This window comes from Thamnophis elegans, chromosome 2 (genome assembly GCF_009769535.1).
Source record: "Thamnophis elegans isolate rThaEle1 chromosome 2, rThaEle1.pri, whole genome shotgun sequence".
Lineage (NCBI taxonomy): Eukaryota > Metazoa > Chordata > Lepidosauria > Squamata > Colubridae > Thamnophis > Thamnophis elegans.
Window position 1 is genome coordinate 46,795 of NC_045542.1, and position 25,160 is coordinate 71,954.

General features: G+C 39.1%; 1 protein-coding gene and 1 long non-coding RNA gene across 2 annotated transcripts; one reads left to right on the forward strand and one right to left on the reverse strand.

Annotated features, from left to right (window-relative positions):
• Window positions 1-1,069: 1,069 nt before the first annotated feature.
• On the forward strand, window positions 1,070-21,032 carry LOC116504157. The gene is made up of 3 exons (XR_004254776.1): window positions 1,070-1,324; window positions 19,985-20,044; window positions 20,926-21,032. It is a non-coding gene; the product is annotated as an uncharacterized LOC116504157 (long non-coding RNA).
• On the reverse strand, window positions 10,562-20,497 carry AICDA (activation induced cytidine deaminase). The gene is made up of 4 exons (XM_032211017.1): window positions 19,973-20,497; window positions 14,263-14,533; window positions 10,858-10,973; window positions 10,562-10,615 (listed from the first exon to the last, which is right to left on the reverse strand). The coding sequence occupies exons 1-4, from the start codon at window positions 20,138-20,140 to the stop codon at window positions 10,562-10,564; spliced, it is 609 nt and encodes a 202-aa protein (XP_032066908.1). The 5' UTR covers window positions 20,141-20,497.
• Window positions 21,033-25,160: the final 4,128 nt, after the last annotated feature.

The window sequence follows — 25,160 nt, forward strand, 5'->3', positions numbered from 1 at the left end:
CCACAAAGCAGTGAGTGAGTGAGGGGGTGGATCTCTCCCATCAACTTTTGTTTTAAAAATGTATGCTTCCTACTTTTTCCTTTTGTCTCTCTTCCCCCCCCCCCACACCTGAACATTCTAACCCCCTAACCCTGGAAAAAAAGAGCAAACTTTCAAGCACAGCTAAAAACAGTTATAGGGACTGTGCTCTCTGCACTGACTCATGTCAACGTAAAGTTAACAATTTCAAAACTATTGCAAAATTAGCCCATGTACTCTGCCAGACATTAAGTCATTCCTGCAAGCAAACAGCACTAATGGCTATAATTTTGGAGAACATTTTCTTAAGGCAACTGTATTCATCCTATTTTCTCTGCTGAAACTTATAATAAAGGCACTGACCCTCTTTAATACCAGAAATTATGTTGCTAGAAGCAGGGGAAGAAATTTTGAAAGAAATAACATAATTCCCCCATGCCTTCTGAATCAATCTTCAACTGCTTGCATTTTCATTCTCCTTAAAAGGGCGAGTACAATGTTCTGACACAATTTGCAGTTTAGGTTTTCAATGAGTGAATGTTTCTTTCTCCAAGAGGAAAAAAATAGAACTTGTTTTAATTAGGACAAATCCTAAGGAAAGAACAGGTAGCAGAACAGAGCTGGAAAGGACTTTGGGAGTCTTTTAGCCCAACCCTCTGCTCAAGCAGGGACCTCCAGGGAAGACAAGTTGTTCCACTGATTAATTGTTCTATCAGAAAATTTCTTCTTAGTTCTAAGTCGGATGTCTAGATACCAGAGGCAAGTTATGTTTTAATTTTTATTTTTAGTCTGATGCATTTCTTGATACCTTTTATCTGCCATTTATCTATCCCCAATAAAATGCTGAATTTCTGAGTGGAGTCAATGTACATTTTGGAAGTTTGTTAGCCAGCTCCGGAGTTACCTCCCTTGTATTTTGATGCTTTTAATCAATAAGAAGCTAAATGAGCCATAGTCTACAGAAGCCGGTCAGGCGCTTTCCAGGTTCCAATAGAATTCTTTTAATAGACGACAGGGAGCAGGTGGGCAGAGAAGGACCGGACAGGGTGCTGCTGAAGCCTTCGTGCTGCCAAAAGCGCCGCAGACGCTTGTGTACAAGGAGGCCCTTCGGGGACCGTGCAGGTAAAATGTTAACGCGGGAAACACGTGTTTCAAGTGCAGCTATCAAAGGAGCCAGATGCGAGCGGAGCGAGGCAGAGTAAACGACTGGCCCGGGACACCGCTGCTCATCGCGGGGACCATCGAGAGGCGCCTGGGAGGAAAGCAGACCTCACCCACAGGCAGCAGCCCACCAACAACATTAACGGTGCGGAAGTGCGCGGGGCGGAAGGAGGGGCGGGAACCACAGCGGCCGCAGGAGGGAAAGTGGCCCGCAGGTGTGAGTCCTGGGCCGGGCACCGCTTCCTTACCTCTGCTTCCAGCTAGGCCTAGAGTCTACCCCGAAGGGGGCGCGCCAACGACCCAGGCCAGCCCTCCCAGCCACGGGAGGGCGGGGCGGAGCCGGGATCCGGCGAAGAAGCCCGGGAGGGGGGAGGGGAGGGGCCCGAAGGGCTGCCACTGCGCCCCCTCGGCAGGTCGCCTTTCCCGGAGCCGAAGCCGCCTCGCGATATAAAGCGGCCCCTCCGCCGCCGTGTGTTTAATTTCCTTGGTTCAGGCTCCCCCCTCCTCCTCCTCTCCTCCTCCTTCTCCTCGTCTACCCACTTCCTGCCAAAGGGGGCGCCAGAAGGCGGTTCTTCCGGAGCACGTGACTCGCCTTCGCCCCGAGCCCTCGGCTAGCGAGGTTTGCAGTTGCCATGGCGACGGGGGGGGGGGTCGGGTGCTCGGGGTCGGCTCCTGTCGCCGCTGGATTTCGGGCCTGGGTTTCGGCCGCAGGCGGCGCAGAAGCGCGTGAGGCGGCGCGAGCTCTCTCCGCTACGGCGGCTGGCAGTTCAGGAGACGCAGCTGATATAGGAATAGGCTTTCCTTGTTGGATTTCTGCGGACAAGGATTCACGAAGGGAGGAAGGCAGGCAGGCAGGAATGGCCCTGCTACCAGACCGCCGCTCCCAGGAACAGCGGGAAGCAGGCGGGGTTTGAACGAAGCTGTCAAAGTGGGGACTAAAAGTGGGGAAACGCCAAATCCATATATATATACACACACGCAGGATTGAAAAGGGCCTTGGAGGGCAGATTCTAGTCAACATCGCAAGAAATTTCCTGAAAATCATACAGAAGCAATAAAAGAACAACACGGGATGCTTAGAACACAAAAGTACCCGCACCTTTTACATCCCCAGGTGAGACGCCTGTGGCACCAACACACGTGTCCTCCGTCCGTTTAAATAGTTAAAAGAGGCACCATATATGCCTTTTCTCAATATTAAGTCAGACTTCTGATAAAATATTTTTCATTCTTAAACATGTTTAAGAGCTTTTACTTAGTTCGCTCTGAGCCTTGGGTTTCCTGGTGTCCTGTTTTAGTTATGTGCCCCTCTTTCAATTTTTTAAATTAATTTTTTCCCCAAAACAAATACAACACATAAAATCTTCCTTCCTTACATACTGTAGAAAGTGTATCAGTTGGTTACAAAAGGTTTTTGTGCATCTCTTCCACAGTCATCAAACATAATTCATATTAACTCAAGTATTTCAACTCAAATATTTATACATGTTATCCTTGTACCTCCATTTATATTTGACTATAATTATTTAAATGTCCATCATAAAATATACCAAAATTTAATACATAACCACATACTGGCATTTCATTTAATATTTCTAAAATCCTCCAATAACACCGAATCCTTATGTACTGTCCTAGCATAATATTTAATAACAGACTTTTTTAATCCTCATTTCCAAATCGCTGTTAGCAATTTTCATCTAGTTTCCTTATATTATACTCATATATATGTATATAGCTTGTCATCATTATCCCTCCTTTATTTGACTATATCCTGTATCATAACATTTTACCCCCTAATAATCAAAGCTTAACTGTATCTAATTTAATTCTTTTTTGTTAACTTTTATATATAATCCAAAAGGATTTCTAATTTTCCTATTATGGGTACCATTCAATATTCATATCCAATTATTACTTATCATAACACTACACATTGTATACATTATTATCATTATCGATCATTTGTTTAATTATATCTATTATTACTAAGTTTCACTAAGTTTAGCTAGTTTTAAATTATATTCTTCCATCTATCAACCTGTATCTTTCCAATAACAAAACAAACTCATATCTTCTGCCATAGTATTTTAACTCAGATATTTATACATGTTACCCTTATGCAGTGGTGGCTTTCAAAAAATTTTGGAACCTACTCTGTGGGTGTGGCCTCCTTTGTGGGAGTGGCTTGCCAGCCATGTGACTGGGTGGGAGTGGCTTGCCGGTCACGTGACTGGATGGGAGTGGCCAAGACGATGTCACTAAATTCTTTGCCCCAGTGGATGATCTACAAAAAGAAGATATAAAAAAGGTAATTTATTATTTTGTGCACTTACTACTTAAATAAGATTAAAATAAGTACACAAAACAATAAAAGAGCTACTTACAGAAGGAAAGTAGGTTACTACTTACTTGTATTTCAAAGGTAATAAATACATATTTAATTTTACACATGGTAACAGCTGTTGGAATTGTCTTTGCACAACAGTGGAAAAAACAAAGATATGAAAATGAATAAATATTAGAATGTGCAGGAATGAATAAATTAACAATTAAAATCAAGAAGGCTTCCAATACTTTTTTATGTGGGATTTGTTTTATCAATTGCTAACTAACAGAAACAGCAATTAGAAATCTAAAAATATGAAAGAAAACACCAATTATGTAAGGAAAGGTCAATAAAATGTATAAGGAAATATTATTAGTACTTGATCATTATTTATGTTTAGATAACTGCGGGACATTACAAACCCACACACACAAACTATGACAGTGCCAGGAAAACACCAAAAAATAACAATTTCCCCCCAAAAGACTGCAGATGAAACCAGTTTCCTTATATTGTACCCATACATATATGTTCTGACCCCCTCCTCCGTCCAGTAACGAATGCCATGACAAGCTTAAGTAGAATTTCACAGTACTTTATTAGCAGGAAACATAAATCTCGGTGGCTGAAAGCCCAAGCATAACAAACAGATAAGAATCTTGGCAGCAACTCAGACTTCGACAGAGACAGATAACAGCTTCTCCAGAGTTTAGAATGAAGTTGAATCCTGCAAATCAGACTCCTCCCAGAGTCTCTCCTTAAATACAATCTTGAGAGGAGCCTAATTGCAACCACCTGGGTCCAACTATGTTTTGTAACTGCGTAGCTGTTCTCTCTGTCGATCTGCCCGGTGTTGCCAGGCATCCAGGACCACCTCCCTTGTCTCCTCATCACTACTCCAAGGCATGACATCAGGAGCACACTCCCTTCTGCTTTCACCGCTGCTCCATGCCTTAGGTGCCTCCTGGTGGCCAACCAGCCTCTCTGCACCCTGCTTGGAGTCTGAATCCTGTACAGGGTCCTCCACCTCCTCCAGAGTCGACTCATAAGGCCCCTCGCTGGCGGAGTCTGTTTGCAGCTCCAACAGCTCCTGCTGGGCCACAACATACACACATATATATATAGGTTGTCATCATTATCCCGCCTTTATTTGACTATATCCTGTATCATAACATTTTACCCCCTAATAATCAAAGCTTAACTATATCTAATTTAGTTCTTTTTTATTAACCTTTGTATATAATCCAAAAGGATTTCTAATCCTCCTTTCATGAGAACCATTTAGTATTCTTATCCAATTATTACTTATCATAACACAATACATTGTATACATTATTATCATTATCAATTATTTATTTAATTATATCCATTATTACTAAGTTTCACTAGATTTAACTGGTTTTGTTATATTCTTCCATCTATCAACCTGTATCTTTCCAATAACAAAACAATCTCATATCTTCTGCCATTTGTGGTATCAATCCTCTAGTCATCTTCTTGATCAGCTTTGTATGGACTTCTCTTAGCAACTCCTTGCTTATAAGATCTCTCATATAATCTTGATGCCCTCTTTCTGTTTCCTTGTTCGGTTTGTCTTTGATTGTCAGCAGTGTTATCAAAACTTTTGCTAGTTGAATTTTTTCCTTAAGTCCATAATTTTATCTTCTTCTATATCTTGGCCCTTGAAGTAGATTTCCTCTCCATTTAATTCCTCTTTCTGTATTCCATTCTTTCCATTTTCAGGAACAAACCAATTACCATAGATATCAGCAGGTTTGGTCTCTTTATATTTATTTTCCACTTCGGTGTTTTGAGTTTCAATCATCCCATTTTGCATTTGATGAACATTTTCAATTTTTTTCATCATATTTTCTTGTTATGTGCTCTAAGTATTCCAATTGTTTCTCTTTTTTATTTAATAATTTCTGTAGTTCTGAAAGTATATCTTGCAAAGTCAAGACCTCTATTTTTTCTGGGTATTGTGTCATTCTTCACAACACAGCAACCCTAGCTTAAAAGATTTCTCCTCTCTGATCAAATTTCAAAGGGACATCTGTGTGTCCATCAGTGTGTAGCCAAAACAAAGCCTTGGGCGCCAAGTCAGCAATCTGTGAAAGAAAAGAAAAGAAGAAACATTCCGTTTGAATATTCAAAGAGTATTCTACTACTTTAAGAGCCTAAACACTCTTAAGGAGTTTCTTTTTGTAAATAGCCACAAGGATAAAGAGGAAAACTTTAATCTGTGAATTATAGAGAGTGACAAAGAGAGAAGAAGCAAACTTAGTCCATCCATTTCAAAAGGCTCCATCCATGTAAATAACATTTAAAAGTAAGATAACCACTGTCCAAAACCATTCCAAATTCAATTCTGCCGCTTGGTTCTTCTATTCTGTAATTTAAATTGGTTTTTGAGTTTTTATAGGCAGACTATTTTTTAAAACAATAAAAAATCCTCATCAGATGAAAACACTTTCTCTTTCCATATCCTTCCGTTTGGGCCGCCCCGACTTTGTCAGCCTTGTGGCTGGAATTTTTGTCATCGGCTTGAAGATCTTCTCTTGCTTCTTTCGAGGATTTTGCGATATCCCAGAGATCAGCAAGACGTAATCTTCCTTTTCACCGTCTCTTCGGGATGGTTTAGGTCCGTTGGGACCACCCAGTGGCAAAAGTATTGGCTGTGGTCTCAGAGCATTGACACCACACAACCATCTTGTTGCAACATTGGCTCCTCCCCCCTCTTTCAATTTTTTATACTTGTCCTTTTTGTCTCACAGTTTATGGGAGAGTTCTTTATGCAACTATGCTGCTTTTCTCTGAGGTCCCTTGTTTTTCTTTCTCTGTAGCATTCTGTTATACTGGACTTTTATAATCTCTGTTTTTCAGTTTCCCAGGCATCTTTATTTGTTTTCCCCTTTAGGATTTCAATCTATAGAATTCTTCCAAAGCTATTTGGACTTTGGGTTAAGGTGCAGCAGCAGCAGCAGGAGACCCAGCAAACACTCCCCCCCCCCGCTAGTTAGCACGTGGATTGGGGCCCACTCCCAACCAACCCCAAAACCTGCAATTAGAAAGAAAAACTCCTTCCCTTGGGGTGAACTTTGATAGGAACCGGAAAAAATTGGGATTCTTTGGTACACGTGCTCACCTACATGCAAGAATACAGGCGTGATTTTCCAACCCAAGGATCCCGAGTGCAAATGATTACCTTAGCCCTGGAAGGAGCCGCTGCCAGATGGATGGTGACCCTACATGATGCCGATGCGCCAGAACCGCGGGACTTTTCATGATGGTCCTGCGATGATGTTTCGAGGACCCCCTCGCAGAGCACAAAGCACATGACCACATTAAAGTTATGAACCAGGGATGGCAATAGCAATAGCAGATTTTTTTTAGATTTAGCAATAGCAGATTTTTATATACCGCTTCATAGGGCTTTCAGCCCTCTCTAAGCGGTTTACAGAGTCAGCATATTGCCCCCAACAACAATCCGGGTCCTCATTTTACCCACCTCGGAAGGATGGAAGGCTGAGTCAACCCTGAGCCGGTGAGATTTGAACCACTGAACTGCTGATCTAGCAGTCAGCCTGCAGTGCTGCATTTAACCACTGCGCCACCTTGGCGCCTTGGCGGCCAGTGGCAGAGTGTACCGAAGGATTCCGAGACCTGGCATGTCATGTGAACTGGCCAGAGGATATCCTGGTAAGCTGGTTCAAGGATGGGCTTGACTGATGACATCTACAATGCCTGTGTGGCCCGAGGTGCACCGAATGACCTACATGAGTGGTATCTCACTACTGAAGATGCTGAGATCAACATGGCCAGGAACCATGGGGTGAGTGTGGAAGAAATCCCCACCCCAATGGAAGCAAGAAGCTTTCAATCTGCAAATGGCATCTTCTCCGAAACCCTCAGCCTGTTTCAAGTGTGGAAAGGAGGGGCACCGAGCTGCAGAATGCCGTTCTCAAATACCGGCTAGGAGACCAGAGCGTTCATTGGGGGGGAAACCTATGAAACCTGGCCAGCGCAGGAAGGAGACGGCCCTGAGGAGCAGGGAGATTGTAGAATCTCCACCCCCTCCCCTCTTTGAGGAGGAAAGCATACTCATTCGGAAGCGACCCAGAGGATGAACCACTGGTAAGGAAACCAATTAAGCCACTTGCCCTCCAACTGGAGAGGGGGGTAAAAATCTCTGCTTTAGTGGCCTCAGGGTGCAGCCGCTGTTTGATCAGCCCAACCCTAGTAAGAAAGTTGAGGATTAATGTAAGGAAGTTGAAAAACCCCATAGCTTTTTGCCAACTAGATGGATCGGTAGCAGGGGGGGGAGGGGAGCCAGCTTCTTTTGCCACTGAGCCTCTACAGATAGACATTGGGAGCCACGAAGAAATACTTACATTTATAGTGGCACCTGACATGGAATGGCCACTAGTTTTGGGCCTTGCATGGCTGAAAAAATGGAACCCCAAAATTAACTGGAAGCAAAGCACCATCAAAGTTTTTTGCTGAGAATCCACACAAAGAAACTGAAGGGGCAGAGAACCAAGAAACAGCAATGCCTGCCTACACTGTGCCAACCCAGGGCACACCCAAACAATAGATTAGAATAAATAGAATAGAATAGAATAAATTAGATTATATAACTACTGGTGCAAAGTCAATAAAATGGAGACTGCCAGACTCCCCAAATTATGTCCACTAGAGCCAATAAAATTACAATCACAAATCTCTTGGATCAGCAAACTAACAAATTTTGTGAGAAGCTGCGGCCTTCCTGTCTCTTGCATTACAGGAGAACTAAAAAAAAAAAGAGCTGCCCAAAGAATTAAGGATATAGAAGCACAAAATGATATAACTATCCTCAGTAAGGTGGGTATCTTGAAATTGCTGAGTAAATACAAGCATACTTTTCAAGTAGACAGCTATTTGAAGTTACAGCTGCCAAAACATCTTAGGCAGATATTTACATGAGCAAGATCCAAACAGCTTGACATAATGGTCAGATATGGGAGATCCCATTCTATACCCTACAATGAGTATCTCTGCATTTGCAGAGCGGCAGAGGTAGACCTGGCTCACATCTTACTTGATTATTGCTTGTATAAGGGGGTGTGGGGTGTGAGAGACAGGTATCTTGGTCTATATACCAAATGAATGGCCCATTGGGATCCCCATATCCAAACAACTTACCTTATGTCCGGCCAGAACCAGAAAATAACATTTAACACAGCACAGCCCTTAAACAAAATGGTTCTGTTGAAATCTGCATATGTAGGACTGATTGGGGTAGATTGCAGGGGTGACACTGAAGTATAATTTTATCATATTTTATCTATATCTTAAAATATTGTATTCTATTCCACTTTCATTTTAGACTGTATTTTATTCCAGTTCCATTTTAAATCGTATTTTATCAAATTCCATTTTATATTGTTTTTATCAAATTTTAGTAATAATTTGTTTCTGGAACTTTGCACTTTGATATGGCCCAAGGGCTAATCAATAAACACTCATTGTCACAAAAATATCATTATTGCAATACATATTTATTTTACATTACACATATTTGTACATAATAATCTCAATTTTTACAGATGTCCCTCAAATTGTTCCAGTATAACTCTGAAATGCTTTCCCTCACTTCGCTAGCATTTGCAGAGCACAATTAATAGAATGCATAATAGTAAAATTATAAATAAACTTTTTCTGATTGATAACTTCCTTGTTGTCAAAAGTCCTTATTTAGTTAAGAGATTTTGTATTAGTTTGCTTAATCAATTGGATAACATTATTGTAAATGTTGTAAGACATGAAAAAAATGTGGCTATTTTTTAGTTCTTATTGAAAAAAATAGCATGGAAAAATCTACATCTAACTTAACACATTATACACATTGAATATACCCGTGATGGCAAACCTATGGCACGCATGCCACAGGTGGCACGTGTAGCCATATTTACCAGCACGGCAGCCCTCGACAGCCCTCACCTCCGGGGTGCATGCATGCACCGGCCACTGATTTTCAGCCTTCTGGAGGGCTGGGGGAGGCTGTTTTCACCCTTCCCAGGTTTCAGGAAAGCCTCCAGAGCCCAGAGACGGTGAAAAACAGGCCCAACGCCCCAACCAGAGGTTCGGGAATGAACTTCCAGTTGGTCTTTTGGGCTTGTTTTTCGCCCTCCCCAGGCTCTGGAGGCTTTTCTGAAGCCTAGAGAGCGTGAAAATGCCCCCCCCCCCCGAGGCCTAAGGAGGGCAGGGGGAGGCAGTTTTCACCCTCCCCAGGGTTCAGAAAAGCCTCCAGGGCCTGGGGAGGGTGGAAATTCCCTCCGCATGCGAGGGTCATTGACACATGCACAGTGGGGGGGGGTTGCTCGTGCATACACAGGTGGGGGTCGCTCGCGCATGCGCAGGTGGGTGGGCACGCACGTACACAATAGCGCGCACACACACACAGTTTTGGCACATCTTTAGAAAAAGGTTAGCCATCACTGTTAATCCAAAGTATGAGAAATACTTTCTTGCAAGAGTGTTTTGGCTTACAATCATGACACAATGAAGACCAAGCGCAAATCCAGTGTCAAAGCAACAGTGCCCTCCAGATTTACAGTGGGCCTCTACTAGTAACAATATGGTGAAATGTATTAGTTTCTATGCAGTGTTAAGGCATCAAGATTCAAATTTCACCTTTTTTGTGGATGCTAAATACCCTGGCAATTTTAAAAGTTTTATATTTGACCTCCACCTCATTCTAGGAGATTTAATTAGATCCTTTTGTTTAGTACAAACGGCTATCTTCCTAAATTATCTATTTGTTTGGCTGACCTTTGTGATAGTAATAGTAATGTGGTCGCATGCCTTGGACAGTTTGATTGGATTGACTTCTTCCCATGAAGGAGAGAGTACAAGTCCCAGTATGCAAAAAAAGTTCATTCAGAAGACCTTGCCATTTTTTTCTTTAAAATGCTTTTTTCACAATTTGATACTTATGGTAGGAAAGAAAGAACTGGGAGAAAAAGTTGAATGTTGGCATCTTTTCATCTTCATTTCTTTCCAAGCAGGAATTTAAAGTCCAAGGGTTTGGAAAGCATCTCGCAGGTCATCAATTTCATAAAGAGGCTGTGAATCAAGGAGAAATAAGTGACCCAAAAGCACTTGTGAGAATATGAGACAAGATAACAAGATAACTACTGGCAACATCAAGGAAATGTAGGAAGGGGAGGGAAGGGTCTGAATGAGAAACCAAGGCAAGAGAAGAGCAAATAGAGGGCAGGGATTCTCTTACACCAAGGAGAAGCAGGAAATGACAAGTGGGAGCAGAGCAGCAAAGAAGAAGGAAAGTGAAAGAAGTAAATGTTTACCAAAAGAATACGCCTGAGTTGTCTGGTAAGACGCACAGAGTTTTCATGAAGTCCTTCCCAGGCTTTGAAGGTTTTTTGGCGGTTTTCCACAAAGGTGTTCCAGCAGTAAAAATAGTCTGATAAGAAAGAGTCATGAAACATTCAAATTCCGTTTGATATCTCCTAAGGCTGTGCAAATCTTTCTTTTGGAAGAGTTGCTTTGAGAATTCATGGGAGTATGTATAAAACATCTCTTTTGAAATAAAGCAACTCTGTCTTCACTGGCTGACTTGACTCTTTTAGAAGTTGTTCCCACCTGCCTCCCCGTGCTAATCTTTTGAAAGTTCCTCAAAGTATGAGGAACAAGCAAGGCCAGCTTGAAATCTTTGTACACGGGGACAGGAATGACATTGTTGCCATTACTGAAACTTGGTGGGATGAAACCCATGTTTGGAACATATTGCTAGAAGACTTTAAACTGTTCAAAAGAAACAGACCTAACAGAAAAAGAAGTGAAGTTGCATTATCTGGGGAAAAAATCTCTACAGAAATGCAAAAAAACAAAGATGAAAAACTTGGGTATTATAGAAAGAAACAGAAAAGACACTGCCATAGGTCTATGTTACAGACTATCCAATGAAAGGCAATAGATGAACTTTTTGCTAATAGGTTAGCTAAGGTGTGCCAGAAGCACATTGCAATAGTATTGGGCAGGGGTGACATTCACATTTTACCCTACCGGTTCTGTGGGTGTGGCTTGGTGGTGGTGGTGGTGGTCCCGTGACTGAGTGGGCATGGCCAACTCGGTGTCATTCAGGGTCATGCTCACTCAGTCACAGGGCCCCACCACCACCAAGCCACAACCACAGAACTCAGATAGGAAAAAATGTGTGTATGAGCACATATAATTATAGGGTAAATATTAATATAAATTATAAAGAGTTAGATCAGTAGATGGGGATATGAAAATAGATAATTTGATAATACTATTAATTTTGAATGTAATTTAAACATTGTGGGGAATTTTAAAATATTAATGATTGGGAAAGGGGAATTCGTGAGATATTTTTTCGAGAAGAAGAAACAGGGTAAATATCTGGAAAAACTGTAAAAAAGAAATAGAGGGAATATAGTGATGTTAACTATGTATAAATATTGAATAAGAAAAGATAAAGTAATATGTAAACAGAATAATATGATCAAAGTTGATATAGTAAAACTATGAGTAAAAATGATTAATTTGTAAAGATTAGGTGTTTAGTAATGATCTGTAACCTTAAATGAATTAATGGGAAAAGATAAAAGATTATATAAAAGAGATGAATATTAATGAAAGTGGGGAGATTAGAATGTACTGAAATTATGATTATAAATGAGATGTATAAAATATGACCCGGTCAACACTTTGTCCATAAAATATGTATGATATGGGGGAGGGGGAAGACAAATTGAAATAAAACTTAAAAATAAAATTAAAAAGATGACACATAGCAGGGAGAAAAAAAAAACCTGCTTAATTTATTATTTGCATCTATCTTTAAACAAAAGGAAAAAACAGTCCAATCTAATTAAAGCAATACTTTAAAAGACAAATTAGAATATAAATCAAAATAGGCAAGAGAACAATAAGAAAAGACTTATTCGCTACTCTAAATGAATTCAAATCACCAGAACCAGATGGATTACATCCCAGGAGTTGACAGAAGGAGTTGATCGATGTGATCTTGGAATCACTGAAACATATCTGTCAAGGATTTTGGAGTACTGCAGAACTAATAGAGGACTGGAAAAGAACTGATATGTTTCCAGTCTTCAAAAGTGGGGGAAATGGATCCAGGAAACTACAGAAGAATCAGCCTGACCTTAATATCTGTGAAGATTCTGGAAAAGATAATCAAGCAACAGAACTGTAAACACATAGAAATAAGCAAAGCTATTTCCAGAAACCAGTATGTATTTGTCAAAAGTGCTAGACAGCCCTTTTTGCATTCTCTGACAATGACTAAATTAATTGACCAGTGAAATGCTCTGGACATAGTACACTTCATCAAGGCATTTCACAAGGTAGACCACAGCCTACCTCTTGTTAAGACAGAAAAATGTGGGATAGACAGCATACTGCCAGATGGATTCATAACTGGCTGACCAACTGTACTTAACATGTAATCCTTAGTGGAATTACATTCACATGGAGAGAAGCATGCCATGGGGTATTCCGATTTTCTATCTTAGACCTAGTGCTCTTGAGTATCTTCCCCTAGATGAGGGGATAGAAGGGAAACTCATAATTTTTTTTAAATGACACCAAGCTCTGGTAATAGCCAACACCTTAGATTATAGGCTCAAGATCCAAAAGAATCTTAAGAGACTTGAACACTGGGCTTATCCAACAAAATGCAATTCAGTAATGAGAAAAATAAGGTTTTACACTTATGCAAAAAAATAAATAAATCAACAGCATGGGAATAAAATAGATGGAATGTCGCTCAACAACAGTTACTATGAGAGGGACCTAGATGTCCTAGTGGATAATGTGCTACAGCTGCCAAAAGAGTAAATGCAGGCCTAGGCTGCATCCACAAAGAGATAGTATCAAGAGCATGTGAGGTGCCTTATACTGCAGTGGTAAGAACAAATATGGAATAATACTGCATCCAGTTTTGGTGACCACAAAAAAAAGTTGAGACTCTAAAAAGAGAAAAGCAACAAAGATGATTAGTGGACTATATGATGAACAGGTGTGTGAACCAGGTGTGTCTAGTGTAATAGAGAGAAGGATTAGGGCTGATATGATAGCAGTCTTCCAATATTTGAGAGTCTATCACAGGGGACAGATCTATTCTTCAAAGCACCTGAGGACAGAACAAGAAGTAATGGATGGAAAATCATTAAATAGAGATCCAACATAGCTTGAAGGAGCATTTTTCTGTTATGGAGAACAATTAAGCAGTGGAATAGCTTGCCTCCAGGATTTGTGGGTACTCTGTCACTGGAGGATTTTAAGAAAAGATTGGACAGCCATCTTTCTAGAATAATATAGGGTCTCCTGCTTCAGCAGGGGGGGTGGACAAGAAGACGTCCAAGGCCCCTTCTATTACTCTGATTATAAAAAGCATGTGATATTTTCCCTACCTATTCTCAATACTATTTCCACCTCAATATCCTGTTATTAGACTGCGGTAGTTTTATTAGGTCCGGTGGGGGCTAATTGTGGTTTCCATACTGGTGAAAGTGGTTTTGAAACTCTAAAACAGAGGTACTAAACTTACATTCTGCAAAGTTTTGGTTATAGTTTTTAGATATAGATATTTTAACATAATGTGGTCCACAGCCTGTGGGCTGGACATGTCTGCTTTACAGTGTTGGCTATATTTTGCAATCACAATTATTTATTATTCTAGATGCTATCATTCTGCAATATCTTACCTTTGAATGTCATGATGGCAATCTGAGCACCTGCACGGTGTAGACGTCTCAACCCTTCGGGCTCAGCATTGCGCTCCTCACAGAAATACAAACGGGCAGCAAAAATGCGCAGTGTCAGGTTAGGATATGCACACAAGAAGTCAGCCACATGCCGGGCACAGTCGTAACATGGGCTCCAGGAGGTGAACCAAGTAATACGATAGCAGTGCCTTGGATCCAGATCCCAAGTGGAAATGTAACGCAGGAAGAGAACTTCAACATGGCAACCTGCCTAAATAACAATGGTACAGAAAAACTGGGATATGACCAGCATACAATGAAAGGTAGAGCCTATAAAAACAAGGTTATAAAAAGTCTATAAAAAAACCCAAGGATATTGGTTTCTTTACAGGCTCAATCCCAATCAGGATTGTAACACATAGATGACATCATGTCAAGTTGCTAGTGAAAAGTTGTATATATCTGATTGTTTTCCTCCTATATTCACACTCCTTCATACATAGAAATAATATCAAGTCAAAGAATCTGTCTGTCTGTCTGTGTGTCTGTCTGTATAATATTTCTGAGTGGACAACATATTTTAATTTAACACATTCCAGGTATTGTTTTGCCATTTATAAATTATATTGCTGATTCTTAGCTGTCAATATTGGGAAGATATTTAGATAATTGGCAGAGAAAATGATACAATGGGTGACGAAGGTGCACTTCTGGGTTGATAAATTAATCAGGAGGTCATTTCAAATAAGGTTTCTACATATATATGATTTAAGTTCCAGAGCTTCTTTTAACCTTTTAAAGTTATCTGTCTTGTTTCTTTACAACATGCATCTAGTTCCATTTACTAATCATGCTGGCATTGAGATGTTTCCAGACACAATTCCTAAAATTATCAATTAAAAGGCAGCTATTTCATTTTTCCCTCATTAGGTATTTGATACAGGGGTGGGTTCCTGTACTGGTTTGTACAAGTTCGCGTTGCATGCACACGCTACTCGCTTTGTTCGTGCGCGTGCACCCCACCCCCGCTCTTTGCTTGTGCATGCACAGTCGACTTTAAATTGTTCAGTGCATGCACGGAAACATGCTGGCAATGGCAGGTGAAACCAGGGAACTGGTTCAGGGGTGTGGCGAACCTGGGTCATTGCCAGTTCTGCGACTCAGGCCAAATCACCACTACCGGTTCAGCCAAACCAGGCCAAACAGGGATCAACCCACCTCTAATTTGATAGCAGGAAAAAGATAGACTCTTTAGAAGTGATGGATGAGGTCAAATGATTCAAGGTAATTTTAAAGAAAACTAAAACTGAGTGTAGCCAAAAATAGATCTTTGGTCCTATGATATTTATTGGGGATATTTTTTTTCTCCTCTTAATATTCAGTCTAAATCTGGCTTTCTATCATTTAAATCCATTACTCTATATTCTGCAAGGAGAGAAAAGATGTACTGATCTTCTTCCATATGATATTCTTTAAAACATTTGAGTAATGTATGCTACTCCTCCACCTGACTTTTTTTCCCAAGACTAATCTATCTAACTCCATCATTTTTTCTTCATTGGTCTTAAAAATCACCCTTGTTGCTCTTCACCAATCATGTTTTAATTTCCTTGAATCTTTAAAATGTAGTAATTAGAACAGGATGTAGTATTCGAGATGAAATCTGAACCAAGCAGAATAAAATAGAACAATTTCTTCTGATTTAGAAATCACAGGTATACTTATGTTAATGGAATCTAAAACTGCATCTCTCCTTTTTGCAACTGTATCATATTTATTTGCTGCTATCCCAAACTCTTAATAAAAGCATATCTGCAGTTATACCACATTGCTTAGTGGGACTGTTGAGCACTTTGTATGAGTTATGGCATTCTATTAAGAAACAAGGATGGACATTTTAACAAAACTTAAGGTCAGGCATTTGCTAGTGCATAAAACTCTATGGGTCTATGGGTTATATAACTTGCTAATTCACTTGGGTTAGCATAAATAACTTGCAAGTATGCAAATTTGAAATTTAGGGTAGAAAACAACTGTTTTTCTGATCTTAGCAGAGTGGCCAACAAATTGGCCTGATTAAAAAAGAGGAGGATCTAGGTATAGAAAACTAGAAAATATGATGATGGACCAAGGTAAGGCATTAGAAAATTTGGTGGATCAAAAAGACTGGATAATCACAAGTCAAAATCAGTGTAATGTACATTGTACTCTAAGCATCTTGACCTATTAGGGATAGGATAGACAAAACATGAAAAGATATAAAAATGCTGGTGGGGGAGGAGCCAAGATCACGACGATATGGTCGTGCGATCTCAATGCTCTGAGACCGCAGCCAATACTTTTGCCGCTGGGTGGTCCAAACAGACCTAAACCGTCCTGAAGAGACTGTGAACAGGAAGAATACTTCTTGCTGATCTTGGGGATATCGCAAAATCCCTGAAAGAAGCAAGAGAAGTTCTTCAAGCCGGCGGCAAAAAATCCAGCCAAGGCTGACAAAGTTGGGGCGGCTCCAAAACGGAAAGATACAGAAAGAGAAAGTATTTCCAGCTGGTGAGGAACTTTTACTGTTTTAAAAAGAGACTACCTATACAAACTTAAAAATTAATTTAAATTGAAGAATAGAAGAGTCAAGCATTAAATTTGGAATGATTTTGGACAGTGCTTATCTTACTTTTTAATTGCTATCTTCATGGATGGAATTATTCAAGCCTTTTGAAACGGATGGATTAAGTTTTCTTCTTCTACCTTCTCTTTATGATTCTCTGTAATCTATAGGCTAAAGTTTTCCTCTTTCATTGCTGTTGCTATTTTTCTAATTCATTTAAATATTGGACTCCTTTTTCTAACCTGAAATACAAAAAAGATACAAAAGGAAACTTTTTAACAGCGTAACTGCTGCTTGGAGGCTGGGAGGTTTTTGTTCTTTCACGGGTTGTTTTTGACTTGGCACCATAAGGTTTTACTGCTTGGCTACAAAGAGTGATAAGAAGGAAAACACACATGGCCTTTTAGAGTGGAAACAACATCCTTTGTGAATCTATGCTTTAATCTTATTAACCTTCCAAGCTAGAGCAGCTGTGTTTGTTAGAATGTCACAACTCCAAAAAAACCTAGAAGTCTCAAATTTGCAAAAGATACTTTCAGAAATACAGAATTTATCAAATATTATATGAAAGAATAGATGAAAAACTGGAATACTTACAGCACATAACAATAAAATATGATAAAAAATTGAGGATGTTTATCAAATGCAAGACAGGGTGATTGAAACTCAAAAAAACCGAAGTGGAAAATGAATATAAAGAGATTAAACCTGCTGATATTTATGGTGATTGGTTTTTCTCTGAAAACGAAAAGAATGGAATACTGAAAGAGGAATTAAATGGAGGGGAAATCTATTCCAGAGGGCAAGATATAGAAGAAGAAAAAATTAAAGAATCCATGGACTCAAAGAAAGAAATTCCACTAGCAAAAGTATTGATAACATTGCTGACAATCAAAGACAAGCTGAATAAGGAAACAGAAAGAAGGCATCAAGATTATATGAGAGATCTTATAAGCATGGAGTTGCTAAGAGAAGTCCATACAAAGCTGATCAAGAAGATGATTAGAGGATTGGCACCATAAATAGCAGAAGATATGAGATTGTTTTGTTATTGGAATGATACAGGTTGAAAAATGGAAGAATATAACTTAAAACCAGTTAAACTTAGTGAAAGTAATAATAGATATAATTAAATAAATAATTGATAATGATAATAATGTATACAATGTGTTGTGTTATGATAAGTAATAATTGGATAGGAATACTGAATGGTACTCATAAAAGGAGGATTAGAAATCCTTTTGGATTATATACAAAGGTTAATAAAAAAGAAAATGGCAGAAGATATGAGATTGTTTTGTTATTGGAAAGATACAGGTTGATAGATGGAAGAATATAACTTAAAAGCAGTTAAACCTAGTGAAATTTATTGATAATAGATATAGCTTAAATAAATAACTGATAATGTTACTATTGTATGCAATGTATAGTGTTATGATGATTATAATTGGATATGAATATTGAATGGCACCCATTAATGAAGATTAGCAATCCCTTTGGATTATACAATAATAATAATAATAATAATAATAATAATAATAATAATAATAATAGAAATAAGTTAGATACAATTAAAGTTTTGATTATTAGGGGGAAAATGTTATGATACAGGATATAGTCAAATAAAGGAGGGATAAAAATAACAATGCTTATATAGATATGGGTATAACATAAGGCAACTGAATGTAAACTTTAAAGAGTGATTTGGAAAGGAGGATTAGAAAACTTTGTTATTAAATATTATGGATGTTTAGCTAGAATAGGACATAAGGATTTAGTGTTAGTGGAGGATTTTAGCAATAGAAAGGCCAGTATGTGGTTATGTATTTAACTTTGATATATTTTATGATGAAGGACGTTCAAACAATTATAGTCAAATGAAAATGGAGTTATAATGATGGTGACATGTATAAATATTTGAGTTAAAATATTTAAGTTAATATGAGATATGCTTGTTGACTGTGGAAGAGATGTATGAAAGGTGTTTTTTTTGTAACCAACACTTTCTATAGCATGTAAAGAAGGATGATGTATTTGTTTTAAATTTAATTTTTTAAAAAAATTATTAAAAGAAAAGATATAAAAACATCAGGTGCAAGATGTTATGTTTTTAAAAGGAACTATTCTACTATATTGAAATCAAATTCTCTTTCTTTCACCATCATTATTTGCTTCTACAATCTTTAGTTATCTGCCACCAAGTTCTATATAACAGAACTTCACATTTTTGCCTTCCTCCTTTTTTGGCTGTCTTTTCTATTGAAATAAAGTGTTAAAATCTATCTCAGACTTTTGAAAAATGAGGGAATATGGGATAGCACTCTTCAAATATCTTAAAGGAATTCATGAGAAGACTGTAATGAAATCTGTTCCCTGTCTTCCCAAAGTGGATTAAGGAAAACATTTTAATTGGTTAATGGAAACCTATCACACAAATGAAAGCGTCACCTGGAAACATTGGAGAGGAAAGCAGAATGTTTCTAGAACCAGCTTCACTTTTTGCCAAAGACTGGGCAATTTTGGCACAGGAAATAATCATTCTGTTCAATGTTCGAAAAATAACTGAAAGAGGGTAGGAGTTTTTATGCAAAAATCAAAGCTACATTATCCATATTATATTGCAATTTATTTAATCTGGAAGTGACATGAATTGGCAAAATCATGGAACAATGCTCGCCAAAGCATTCAAAATAAATGCTTCATGAAGCATGTCAACACTCCTCAATGCATGTTAATTGCACCCATCAAAGGATTTTTAAAGCTCTCTTCACCCGTCATTATGCTTTGCTGGTGGCCTCAGAGATGTGGTCTGTGTATGCACACAGATATATATACAAATATGGTAGCTGCCTTGAACAGTTGCTTTAGCATTTCAAAAACTCAGTTTTGCTTTGTGAAGCATTGCTTTTTTCTTTGCACAGCCCTTTCACTGGTTCACAGGAAGACTAGTATTTGAATAAGCAAAATGATGGACTGTAATGAAATATGCAAAAACCCAGAGTTACCTGACCATGTGGAGACCAAGGCAGCCTTGCCCCTTGCTTTCACTTTTTGTAGGCTTCTACTAAAAAAGACCCAATGGGAGCTAAATCTGTGTCCCTTTACCTTATTACGCAGATATCCAAAATCGAGGGAGCAGGATGTGGCACTATTCCGCTGTTTTACTACATAACAAAGGTAAGTTTCATGACGGCCTTTAGCCCATCTCATGTTCTTGAAATGGTAGAGAAATTTCTTTTGCTTCATTAGAAGACTGCAGGGAGGCAGGAACATTAAGAAAATTAATAGCACATATTTATAAATGAAGGTCAATATGAGGGAGCCACAGGACAAATCAAGAACTTGACCAAAGATGAGATTAAAAATGATGAACTCATTTAGTAGTAGATAGTCAACTAGTAGATAGTCAACTAAAGTATTATCATTTTGTGCTAGGTGAAAGAATATATCCTATATATTCAAGCATATAATATAAAAAAAAAACAAAAGAAAATCAATGGATATAGTTAATTTAGTATATACTGCCATGACAAGATCAACATGTTCCCCTGTAAGTTTTGGAAACCCTCCATCAGCTTCTTTAATCAGCTTATCTTTGGTTATCAGTAGTGTTTTTGTCAAAGTTTCTCTCCTTAAATCCATCCATTCTTCTCTTTTTTCTTCCCTACCTTGAAATCTGGAGTAAAGCACCTTTCCATCCATCTTCCCTTTCCTTGTTCCACTCTTTCCATCTCCAACCACACTCAGTTCACTGTCAATATCCACGGTTATCTTGTCTCTTTGTTCATTTTTCCCTTGGGTTTTTAGGACTCTAGCCTCCACTTTTTCCATTTGCTGAATATCTTCCATTTTTCCATACTGTTTTACCACATTAAAATTTATATTTTCAATATTTTCCCATCTCTTCTCAATTCTCTCTGTTGTTTCTAATAATTTTTGAATTCCAAACATAAACTGTTGTAATGTTATGGTTTCTTTTTGAAGACGTGCCAATCTTCCAGTTAGTAAACACTGCCACTCTAGTTTAAATACAAACCTTTGTTTTTACTTCTTTCCAGCTACCAACAAGCATCCAGAGAGCACCTGCATAAAGAACCCATGCTCTTCTCTATAAACAAGCTGAAGCCTTTGAAGTGCAAGGTCAAAATGATCAAAGGGGAAAAAGAAAAAGCAATGTTTCCAGGTCTCAACCTCCAACCTCCAAGTGGCAGTGTAATTTCTTTTCCCTCTAAGATTACTACTGTCTTTATATTCCTTTTATATCTTCTTTATATTTCAGGTTTAAAAGAAATAAAGTTCTTAAATGAAACAAAATAAAAAGAAAAAAAATCCATCCCAACCAGTATTGTAGAAATAAAGGAAAATATTTAATCCATAGGTTAAAAAAGAAATAGAAGAAGAAAATCTGATACTTTCAATTTAAAAAGTAAAAAATGTTCACAAAACTCCAATCAATAGAAAAAAATAAAATAAAAAGATAACACACTGTCCAATAATGCTTAGTTTTGCCGCTTATTTCCTTTTCTTTACCAGTTTAATTTAACTTCAATCTTTTTTGGGCAGTCTTTTATAAAAATAAGATTTCCTCACCAGATGGACACACTTTCTCTTTCCGCTTTCCTCCTGTTGTGGAGCTGTCCCGACTTCAGTAGCTTGAGGTTGTGCTTTTTGTTACTGGCAAGAAGAGATTCTCTTGGATCAATCAGGGACTTTGCGATGTCCCTGTCACCATCTCTTCGGGATGGTTTAGGTCCAGATGGACCATTCAGCGGCAAAAGTGTTGACTGCAATTTCAGAACTCTGAGATCGCACGTCCGTATCGTTGCAACGTCAGCTCCTGTCTCCCCATTCCAGTCTTGTATGTCTTTTTCTACAGCCCCATATGGAGTTTTAGTCAGAGTATGCCAATGCATTTGGGAGTGCCCCCCCCACCCCAAATGACATTCAGGCAGCAAAACAATTTATAGTACCTCTAACCTATAAAAGGAGGAAATACAGAGGAGGACCATATTAACTTTAATGTAGAAAGTCTGTGGCCAAAACAGTGATGTATGGCTAAAAATATGAGGCAACCCCGGTTAGGATCTCTCAATTCTTCATTTCAGTCAACATTCACATCTCAATAGGACCAACTTATTAAAATAATCTAAAGCCCAAACTGACAAGTAAAGTTATTACAGATATTACATGCTCCAATAGAAAGCCAATATCTTTCACCAATCAAGAGGGGTTTTTTTCCCTATCCTTCCCATCCTAGGTGGAGACTCAAAGAGAAAGCCAAAGGATGTCAGTCTTCTGGTTAGGATAAGAAGGTAGAGGAAAAAGGGGACTTCCTCATGGCTGTAAAAATGCACATTCTCTCTGTCTCTGAGTTGGCAGAAAAGAATGTCATCACAATTGCACTCCCCCACTGAGCTTTACTGTACTTTCAGAACAAGGCTAGTGAGGACTGCCATCCCTAGAGATATAATGCAGGATGGTAATAAAGAAATTGAAGAATCCATCAGCTTCCGTTTCTCTCACTCTGCATTTGTTGGCAGATAAATGAACCAGAAGTCACTCAAAAGAAGGCATAGAAGGCAGTTACTTGAATGTCAATCAAAGTTCTGCAGATATAAGAGCTGAGGATCCACAACTGTGGCATCCTCAACATATGGCCATCTACCCTCCATTTAAATATCTCGAGAAAAAAAAAAGAATTTACCGTCTGTCAGATCATTTGTGCAACTGGTGTCCAAATGGTGTCAGAGATGCTTACAAAAACCAGTAATTTTATATAAATAAATATATTTACAATAAATAAGACACACAAACAGGAGCATCATCAGGGATATCAACACATCGGGAACATAATCAGGTAAATCACAGAGAGAACACACAGCACAGAGGGCAAAAAGGTAGTAAACAAGGAAATTCCCCCATTATTCTTATACAGCTCAGATTCCCTTATGCAGTGGCTGCACAAAGATCTCTCTGACAAATGGAAAGATAAATAGGACAAGTACAAAAAATAGAAAGCGGGATACAGAACTAAGGTAGAATATCAGCAATATATTGCCTGAATCTGCAAAGATGAAGTCAGGAAAGCAAAGGCTCAGAATGAACAAAGACTTGCAACAAAAGTCAAAGATAATGAAAAAATTTCTTCCAACATATAAATAATAAGGAAAAAAAATCAAGGAAACAGTCAGTCCACTAAAGAGAGAAGACAGCAAGGAAGTAACAAGCAACAGAGAGAAAGCAGAGCTGCTTAACTCATTCTTTGCATTGGTCGTCACGCAAAAAGAAACTATAGCCCAACCTACCAAAAACGTAGCTGTAAAAGACAGACTAGAAATAAAAGTTAAAATAAGCAAAAAAAATAGAGAACACCTGTCTGATCTTGATGAATACAAATCACCAGGACTGGACGGATTACATCCCAGAGTTCTAAAGGAACTAGCAGATGACATCTCAGAACCACTGTACCACATCTTTCAAAAATCCTGGAACCCCCGAGGAACTACTAGAAGACTAGAAAAAAGCTGATGTGGTTTCCATCTTCAAAAAAGGGGAAAAAACAGACCCAGGAAACTACAGACCAATCAGCCTAACATCAATATCCAGGAAGATACTGGAAAAGATAATAAAAACAGATGTGCCAAGACCTAGAAATGACTAAAATAATAACTAGCACTCAGCATGGGTTTGTTAAAACCAGATCATGCCAAACCAATCTTATTTCATTCTTCAACATAGTGACTAAATTAGTAGACCAGCAATATACTTAAACTTCAGCAAGGCATTCTTCAAAGTAAACCACAACCTACTTCTTGGTAAGCTAGAAAAAAGTGGGATAGAGAGCTTCACCACCAAATGAATTCTCAACTGGCGGACAAACTGTGCTGAACAAGTAGTCCTTAATGGGTAAGCAGTGGGGTACCACAAGGTTTTGTCTTAGGCCCAATACTCTTCAATATCTCCCATAAATAACCTAGATGATCTGTTGTAACTCAACAAATAGAGTCTGCATGTGTACAAAATGCTGCTCCACACTCGTCTGTGGCTGCAGCCTGACTCTGTACAACGATCTCAATAATTGCACAATATGGCATGCTGATGCACTCACATGCACACCTCAATTGCAGCCAAACCTCATTTGCAGTCTTCAAGTCAGCTAAATTCAAAAAGTGTTCATCTTATGAGCATCTTTGGCCCCATACAAACAAATCAGAGGTGGTTTGTGCATGCATTTATGTTTTGACCCCCTGGCCTGTGAATAAACCAGAACACAGGCTTGACTGTTTGCCACTGTTCAATTACTGAGATAACGAATCCTTTGGCTGAGGGCCCAAGCAACTCACGTTCAATAGAGTAACTCTGCAGCAACCCAGATAGTTCAAACGAAGCAACGCAGGTAGTCCAAACGAACAGACACGGCTAGAATACACAGATAGATTTTCTTAACTACTAATTTGAACGGTTGTTTCCTGCAAATGTCCCCTTCCAACGCCTCACCTATAATCTCTCTTGGGAGGGGCCAATCAACAACCACCTGTGCTTAATCATCTTCTGTGATTCTGCCAACGTAGTTGCTGCTTCCATTTCTCAGCCCTTCTCAAACTAGCATCAGAGACAAACTGCCTTTGATCCTCCCCACTGCTCCATGCCTCAGGCCATGGTCAACCAGCCTCTCTGGTCCCTGCTCTGAGTCTGAACCCTGCCCAGGGTCCTCCACATCGTCCAGGGCAGACTCATATGGTTCCTCGCTATCCAAGTCCATCAGCAGCTCAACCGGATCCTGCTGGGCCACAACACTACCCCTCACTGCAAGGACCTTCCCCGGGGTCTGATGCTATGTAGTAACCTTTAGGGGAGATAACTGTATAATTGAAAAAGAAGAAAATAGAGTTACTGCCAAATTAACAAATGGTTTATATGTTAAACCAGATGGCCAGATGGCTAACACAGCTTATGATAATGTGAAACCACATGATTAATGTATACATTTACTACATAGACGTATGGGGCACATTAATTTCAAGATGCTGCAACAAACTGTTAAGTTTCGACACCCAGGTAGTCCCTAGTGGTGAAATAGTAAAACCAGCAATTAAAGAGGAAGTGCAGGTACAGGAGGAACTAGAAGAATTGGGAGCAGGTGAAACAGGAGAGTTCACTGGTGAGCCTGAGTTGCTTAGACGTTCAGCTTGTGTAACTAGACCACCTGACAGGTATCAGGCGTCTATACAATGTCAGGCAAATAAAATTCCTGCTACTTATCATGAATTAACCCTGTATCCTAAGGAGGAGC

Excerpts from the sequence above, each read along its gene's own strand:
- AICDA (XM_032211017.1), bottom strand. The coding sequence starts at position 20,140 with ATGTTCCTGCCTCCCTGCAGTCTTCTAATGAAGCAAAAGAAATTTCTC. Across the intron at positions 14,534-19,972 it reads TTGGATATCTGCGTAATAAG|GCAGGTTGCCATGTTGAAGT; the intron begins GTAAAGGGACAC and ends ATTGTTATTTAG. Across the intron at positions 10,974-14,262 it reads TGCCATCATGACATTCAAAG|ACTATTTTTACTGCTGGAAC; the intron begins GTAAGATATTGC and ends CTTTCTTATCAG.